Source organism: Arachis duranensis, chromosome 10 (assembly GCF_000817695.3).
Source record: "Arachis duranensis cultivar V14167 chromosome 10, aradu.V14167.gnm2.J7QH, whole genome shotgun sequence".
In the NCBI taxonomy this organism is placed as follows: domain Eukaryota; kingdom Viridiplantae; phylum Streptophyta; class Magnoliopsida; order Fabales; family Fabaceae; genus Arachis; species Arachis duranensis.
Genome location: NC_029781.3, coordinates 14,685,587 through 14,694,080, shown reverse-complemented (window position 1 = coordinate 14,694,080; position 8,494 = coordinate 14,685,587). Strand labels below are relative to the sequence as shown.

Here is an 8,494-nt window from a genome sequence, read left to right as displayed (position 1 = left end):
AGAATTGAGAGAATCGAACCTTAAACACTTGAGCGATTAGAGTGTATACACTTCCAGTGAGGGTTCGATGCTCGATTCTTTATTCTCGGCTTTCATGAGCTATTTTCTTCTGCAAGTTTATTTGTGCTTCATTTTATGATTTGAATTAGTGAAATCAAGTTCATATGTGTTCTTGGAGAATTTGATTTACTTTTAACCAAGTAGGTAGAATCATTTTTGCCTTTTGCTGCATTCATACAGATAGGTTGCATTTCATACATATCCTACCATTTTGCCTTCATTCTTTTTGGTCTCCTTGAGCTTAGCATGAGGACATGCTAATGTTTAAGTGTGGGGAGATTTGATACCACTATTTTGTGGTACATCTTGTGCTTAATTGAGTGGATTTTATCCACTAATCTCACACTTATTCATAGAATTTGTATGATTTTACAATTCATTCATAATTCTGTGATATAGTTGAAAACATGTTTCCTAAGCCATTAAACTGTTAATTTTAATTATCTTTTATTACCATTCGATGCCGTGATCAGTGTGTTAAGTGTTTCCAGGCTTTATAGGGCAAGAATGGCTTAGAGGATGGAAAAGACACATGCAAAAGTGGAAGGAACGTGAAAAATGAAGTTTTGAGAAGCTGGCAGCGAAGCGCACGCATGGACGACGCGCACGCATGCCTAGCGTAGAAAACGAGCGACGCGTACGCGTGACTTACACTTGGCCAAATGACGCGCACGCGTGAGTGATGCGTACGCGTGACAAATGCCACGTGCAGAAAGTTGCAGAAGGAACTTTGTTGGATTGTGGTGGATTGGTTGTGGTTAGATTGTTTGGGCCTAGGGCTGTGGTTGAATGAGATGGACCGATGGTTGATTTCGGTTTTGTGTTTCTGGTTTGGAATAAGATACAAAAGGTTATTTTGGTTCAGTATAGATAAACCTTTTTGAAAGGCTTTGATGTCTTGAGAATTGAACGGTTCCTCTTTTAGAAAAGATTTCCGACTTTACTTTTATCGTAAACTGTTGTTTTTGAAAAGAGGCATAAGTCGGTTATTAATCACTGGTACGGTTTATCTTCATGTATCCTATTACAGTAATTCCCAAAAAAACCCCTACTGAGAACCCTTTCGAGGATGATGTTCTCACCCCCTATATTTTTCCCCTTTCAGGATATGGGCGCTGAAGTCACGAAGAGTTTATTTATTTGTTGTTGAGATGTTCTGCATTGCTTCAGATTATTATTTTTGTACCCTCGCCTTTATCTTGATTTATTCTGTAAGAGGGATAGGAATTGTATTGGATAATGGCGGTATTGTGGTTTAAAGTTTTAAACAGGCTTATATTTTAGTATTAAATAGTATAAGTGTCGTCATAATGTCCGAGCTATCAGAGTTGCGTAGCCGGAAGCGTGAGCTTTGGTAGTTAGGGTGTTACACAACATATACTAATTTCATCCACAACATTCTAGAACTTAAGTCATCAGCTCTAAACTCATGCATAATTTACCAATTTATTCTACTAACCCATCTCTAATAGTCTTAAGATCTAATTACTAGTTAGCAATCTTAAACAGTAGATAAAGAAGTATGAAAAGCTAGAGAACCATTGAAAAACGAAGAAAAATCATTTTTCAGTAAAACAGGGTGTATTCGTACGCATGCCAAATGTATGCGTACGCATACAAGAGTTCGTGTACGCATAGGTGCCAAACAGAATGGCACGCTTGCGTATGGGGGTTCGCGTGCTCGTACCCCTCCAGACTTGCAGAATTTTGTAAAGTTGCAGAAAATCAGTTTTAAATATCAAACTTTAAACGTTCATAACTTCCTCTACAGAAATCTATTTTCATCAAATTTTATATCAATTTAAAGATCTTTAGATGAACTTTAATTTAAGATAAATTTCAGTCAATTTTGAAAAATGAGGCTCAAGTAGTTATAATCTGTCAAAGTTCACCAAATATTGATTTTTACCAAAAATGACATTTCTCTAGTTTTCCAAAACTTCAAAACCAAACCAAACCAAAACATACTCAATCCATCACAAAAATACTACCATACACTATACTTTACCATTCTATTGTACTTTCATCACGTCCACACTTAATTCACTCAACCCTCCCTCCATAATTCAACACAAATCTATAATTCTAATTCAATACTTCTATATCAATAATTCACACAATCTAATTCCTCATATACACCCTTCATCAATTTACAACATCATCACATTGTAATCATTATATCACAAGTATCATACTATCATCCATACAATCCATACTCATTTCATCATCTACATTCATTACCCAACATCAATAATTTTCATCATAATTCATCAAAATCATCATACATCATCAATCCAATAAATTTCAACAACCAATTCAATCCTATCCTAAGGTCCACTAGCCTAAGTTTCCAGAAACATTACATATTACATAACGGAAATCGAAACCATACCTTGACCGATTTAAACACCAAAACGAAGCCACCAAACTCGATCCAAAAGCCTCAAACTAACTTCAACAAACACCAAAACTCAATCTAACACCATACAACATACCAACATCAAACCTAGGGTTTATAAAAATAAATAAACACAAGGGTTTAGTGAGACCTTACCTTACCCAATGATATTAGGGGCAAAACCCAACGTAAAATCACAAAATCTACTCAAAAACCAAACGTAAAATCGCGGATTTCATTAGGGCAGAAAATGGAGCTTGGGATTTGAGTAGCTTACCACTTTGTTTAGATATAAATAAATAGCTCGGCAAGAGCTTCACGTGGCCGCAAACGGCTCGTCAATCGAAACTCCGTAGCTCAAGATATAGCCAAAAGAAGGAGGAGATGAATAATAGCAACTCTCTTCTACCTCTCTTCTCTCACCAGCGCCCCTTTCTTGTTTTAGGGCTAGAAATGAGCTGAAATGCTCATTAGTTGTGTTTATATATGTTGGGCTTGGACCCAACTTAGTCCCGATCCAACCTGTTAACGTTTTAGGTCCGTTTGGCCCACTTTAAGCCAAAATCTTTAAGTTTAGCGTCCAGTTTTCGATTCTAAATTACTTTTGTCCTTTCAAAATAATAAATTCAATTTTCAAGAAAAAAAATCTTATTTTTCTCAATACGCGATTACGGTCAGACTAGAGCCAGTACTTCCGGCTTAAGTGCCGGTACATGTTTTTACAAAAATTTTTCGTAAAAGATACATTTTTCCACTCAAAAAATTTTATTAAATTCAAATTTCACCTTTTTATTTTCAAAATATTATTTCTATATCTTCGAACCTATTTCGGGAAGTTAAAATTATTATTTTATTAAAGTGTCTATTCTGATTCTTACAAGATTGATTTGGAAGGTAATGTATTAAACCACACCGTGGTTGGTCCCGACAATGTTATCGAAAAGACTTTACATCGGATTGCATCTTCAACCCCCTCTAGGCTCATCCTGACCTTAAAGGCATCAATATGCTCTTGGGGATATGTCTTTCCATCATACTTCAAGTCCATTGGCTTGTCAAAATGCTTTAGCAATCGAAGTTGAAAAAAGTAAGAAGCAAATGGAGTCTGACCCATGAAGACATGTTCTTGGGATTTCCTATGCCTTTTAGGTGTTGGATTCCTTTGCGGGGTCTGCCTCCATTTAAACTGTGCAGATCGCGATTCTTCTCCAGCTAAGGAATTGCCATGTTGTCGAGGTAACCTTCTCTCGTCTCTATAACATGAGGGAGAAGGTGAAGCCCTCCGGAGTTCGTGCCTTTGTTCATGAGTTCTGGGATGAGGTTCTTCCCGCTTCTTGGCCGAACGACTTTGAGAACGAGACCGCTTGGATAATGAACGCTTGGCCAGCTGTCGCTGAAGCTCCAATTGGTAACGTTTCAATTCTTGCACCATGTGTCGCATTTCTTGCATGGCATGATGATAGTCATCTCCGAGGCCAGCAAAATGATGGGTTTCTGGATTTATAGGTTCACAATTTTCGTAGCCAGGTGAGACTTCCTCGCGACTTGGTATGGCATTTGTTTCATGTCCATCCTCCCGTTGGCTTTTTAACAGGGTTTCTAAATTAGTGGTAGATTGAATCCGCCGTTCGGCCATGATTCTTACTAAAGTGGGATCCCCACAGACAGTGCCAAATGTTCATTCTCGGAGTGACGTCACAATCTGAAGAGGTGGAAAGAGATCCCAACTTCGTCAAGTGCAGAACTAGGCCAGGTGGACAACCTGCAAGATACTCCAATGCTAAAGTCAGTAGTATGCTAGGTAGTAAAGTGAATTTCTCGTGTGTTTACCTATTGTTTGCTTCTCCCTTTTAGTATTTACCTTTTGGGGCTGCCATTTTTCTGATGTTTAGTGCTCGTTACTGTCGAAATTCGATTTATTTTTGTAAATATGGGATAAAAATTGGTATAATCTTATAATATTAGAAGATACGATATTTTGCAAAATTATGGAGTGATAAAATTCGCAGAAGACGAATTGTCATATCAGAGTTTTTTAATTTATAAAAACAATACACAGACTGCATATTGTATTATTTTAATGTTAAAGTATAATATGCAGTTTGCATATTGTATTATTTTAATATTAAATTATAATATACAGATTGCGTATTATAAATATACAGACGGCATATTCTACATATTGTGCTTGCGTTTTTAGATAGAATACTTGTAAAACTCCATTTTTATAATATTAAAGTAAAACTCTATTCATTCTTCAATATTAAAATAAAAAATTCTCAAAATTCAACGATTACAGAATCGAATAGTATGACCATTGCAGTATTTACCGTTTTTTCGTAAGTCAATTATGACCTTAATCACTTTATCAATTTCTCTTTTTGTCCAGAACAAACAAATACACAGTATTCTTTCACTATTACCTAAAATACTACTAATTTAAACATTAGAGCGTGCAAATTCTCTTCCCAACCTAATTCCAACACAATGCAATTTAGGGTCTTAGCAGCTTATCAGTTCGTAAACTCTGTAACCGGTACAAAGACCATCTAATTTGTATCATCATAAATCCATGATCAACAGATTAATAATCACAGGATAGTTAGAACTGGAAAGTAACTATATACTTAACTAACAATGCAGCGAATAATAGATAATCCGATCCTCTATTATAATTATTTAGTACTAATTCCAGAAACCTTCGCATTTGTCTTTGTAAATATCACTATCATTTCTTGCTTTCTTTGGAAGACTTCTTACGAGGCATGCATTTTCCTTTCGCTCCTCCCTTCGCTTCCCTCTTCTCTTCTTCCACTTCCTTAAACTTCTCTTCTATCCCTAACTTGCTGCTCCTGCATGCAAATTAATTTGTGTAAATATGTATTTGCAAAAGTTAAAATATGTAAATATGCATTTAATTATTGGATAGACGGAAAAAATAATTTACACTATTAACAATCAAATTTATTTATTTAAATAACTTTTAACTTTTTAAGTAATTAATATAAAAAATCGCTGTTTTGACTATTGTGACATTATATTATTAAATTCTAAAAAACAAAACACCTTTTCACTTATTGTATATGAAAATTTTATTACAAAGCATTTTAATTTTTAAACATTAAATATATTAAAAGTTTTGATTTCCTAGAGTATTTATTGCCATTAGCAGAGACTAATTGCTTTTTTGCTTGGTCCTTTTAGTTAAAAATTATACCACTAGTCTAGAAAGAATTCACTATTTGAAAGAGACAAAAAGTTTTAAAACTTTTCAATTCTCAAATTCTTAACAAGTGTATCTAATAAAACTAAAATTATTTTTAACGTTAGTTAATATATAATAATAATCTTACACCATACAGCATTTTTTCTTATATATTTTTTTGATTCCACTTAAATATTAGAAAATATAAAATTACTCTTTATAAAATTAATTTAAAAAATTGAAATCGTAGTATTTTAAGTACTAATTATTATTATAATTATACTAAATTAGTAATGCACCAACCTCTCTTGGTTATAGGAATTAGACCTCTTGAGAACCGGTTGAACATCCGAACCGGTCTGGTTGGCCTTGATGGATTCAACAATGCTACCACTGAAGTATTCTTTCTCCTCCGACACCAAATTCCCAAACCTCGGGTTCTCCGACACGTACTTTATCATCTCAACCTCATCAGAAGAGTTTGACACACTCTTCTTCGTTACTCTCTCGAAACACGCGCTCCTCGACCCCGCGTTACTCACGCGCCTTGGCTCGTTGTTGTTGTCGTTGGCCTTGAAATCCGCACCCGAGCTTCCACACGCTATCAGTTGCAGCAGCACCGAGTTGCGACTCGGTGCCGATGCCGCTGACTCGCCCTTTTCTTCTAACCGTTTGGAGCATTTGTTAGGTACTTCTTGGTTCAGTTTCTCAGCTAGTGTTGTTGTTGTTGAAGAAGAAGAACCATGTGGATAGGTAGATTCATGAGAATGCTCTAACGGCTCTTTGTGTTTACTCACCTAAGTTGCACAAATATAATATCTTAAGACTCTGGGTTATAAATATATGAAATTTAATTCAACAATATTTAATGTAAGCAGTGACTACACGTAGTATTATGCACGAGACATTATATTCAAACAGTACACCTAATTGCGTAACAGTAATGATGGGCAAAAACATCTTATTTATCTTTCTAACATTTAAAGAAATAAAATTTAAATATACATATTATTTTTTAAAATTATTAAAAGAAGTTTATCTTTTATATAAACATAATGTACATTTTATTTATAAAAAAGATTATATTATTATTGTTAGATAGTTAGAAACAAAATTGTATAAAAAATGATTACATATTAGTGTATTATAAAAGAAGAGAAATAACATAGAGTATGAAGGGAAATGAGGGAATAATACTAGTACCTTTTGGGGTAGTAGTAGTTGGTGATCATCGTCGGTGGATACGCCTCTTGAGCAACGAGAGTGGGGTGTGGCGGTGGAGCTAGTAGTGTAGCTTGCTCTCTCTTCTTCTCTTTCTTCCACCAGCAAGAACTCTTCTTCTTCCTCTACTTGTTCCTCGTACTCTTCTTCGTATTCTATGCTTTCCTTCTGCCTGTGATGACTCTCATGGGGGCTGCAATTGAACGACTTGCGTTTTGGATTCATTGCCTGTTTTTTGTTGTTGTTGTTGTTGCTGCTACTAACGTGTAGCTGTTGGAATCTTTCTGCAAAGTTTATATCTGTTCATTAGCTCAAAATTATATTTCTTGTACCAAATTCATTCCAAAATATTAGTCTTGTTTTTAATAATAATAATAAATTTTGAGAGTTAATACACAATTTATAATCAACATTGCAGCCAACATTTAATCTAAAAAAATTTGAAGTTCAATTTAAAAAATATTTAAAACTTAAATTCAACAAAAATTTACGATCAATGGGCTTTATATTGACTAAAATTAACAACTTGCTGAAATTAGCTGTTATAGTAATGATTTTTTAATAATAATAATAATAATAAAGAAGAGAATATGAAATTATAGAGGGGAGGGGAGTAACCAGAAGAAGCTTGAACAAGTTCAGATCCTTTGAGTATATATTCTGCTCCTTCAGCGGGGTGTATTATGTCATTAAGTGCCAAGTCACACTGCTCGATTACTATACAGAAGAAGCCAAGACAAACAAAGTGGTTTTCTTTTATAGTTTAATTAATTACCTTTTACAAGACCATGAATACTGTAATGGCATGCCACTTCCTCTCAGCGCTATGAGCCGCTCGAACACATCTTCATTTCACCAAGTAAAAATAATAAATCAATCAATCAATTAAAATTAATAAAAAGATAATTTATTAATTGAATAGAATACCTTTCAGACGGAGAGGGTCATTGGGGAAAAGGGTGATTTCAACGTAATGGGGATGCTCTAGAAGGCCATTACGGGACAAGTAGTAAACAACATGAACCCTCTTACTCTTAGTGTTAGTGTTGGCGGGCTTAAGCTTCTGCTTTGGCTGTTGCATTCTGCACATTTTAGCGAGATCTGGGGTAGTATCTCTATCTCTACCTCTATTATCTCTATGTGACGCAACATCCATTCTTCACACTACTTTCTAATTAACCAAATGATTCACTCTATTTTTGACTTTGTTTGGTTGAGGAACAATAGACGACCCGAGAGGACCCTTACATATATACTTCCTTTTAGAATCACCACCGAATCATATCAAATTAAATAATAAATTATAAAAATACGTACACTTTGCTTGAGTTGTAATTTTTGTACATTGGACACATTTTAAATATAATACTTATTAACGTTTGATGCACATGTGTATTTTTTATGTCTAACCATGACTTAATAAAAAATAAAAATTTTTTTACGATATATTTAGACACATTTAAATATCATCACGTATGTCTTAGAATATCCATCTTTATTTTTGATATATATTATTGAAATAAATTTAAAAATAATATATATTATTATTTATTAAAAATAAAAATATATTTTAAATACTTTATATAATTAAAAAAATACTAAAAGTGATT

The 8,494-nt window shown here is 34.1% G+C and overlaps 2 protein-coding genes across 2 annotated transcripts; both read right to left on the bottom strand.

Moving 5' to 3' along the window:
- Positions 1-4,847: 4,847 nt before the first annotated feature.
- LOC107469229 (protein SOSEKI 2-like) lies at positions 4,848-7,585 on the bottom strand. The gene is made up of 4 exons (XM_016088607.3): positions 7,503-7,585; positions 6,867-7,168; positions 5,967-6,460; positions 4,848-5,310 (listed from the first exon to the last, which is right to left on the bottom strand). The coding sequence occupies exons 2-4, from the start codon at positions 7,107-7,109 to the stop codon at positions 5,187-5,189; spliced, it is 861 nt and encodes a 286-aa protein (XP_015944093.3). The 5' UTR covers positions 7,110-7,168; positions 7,503-7,585; the 3' UTR covers positions 4,848-5,186.
- Positions 7,586-7,655: 70 nt separating this feature from the next.
- On the bottom strand, positions 7,656-8,072 carry LOC110276518 (protein SOSEKI 2-like). The gene is made up of 2 exons (XM_021133428.2): positions 7,812-8,072; positions 7,656-7,729 (listed from the first exon to the last, which is right to left on the bottom strand). Exons 1-2 carry the CDS (start codon positions 8,038-8,040, stop codon positions 7,656-7,658), a joined length of 303 nt encoding a protein of 100 aa, XP_020989087.1. The 5' UTR covers positions 8,041-8,072.
- Positions 8,073-8,494: the final 422 nt, after the last annotated feature.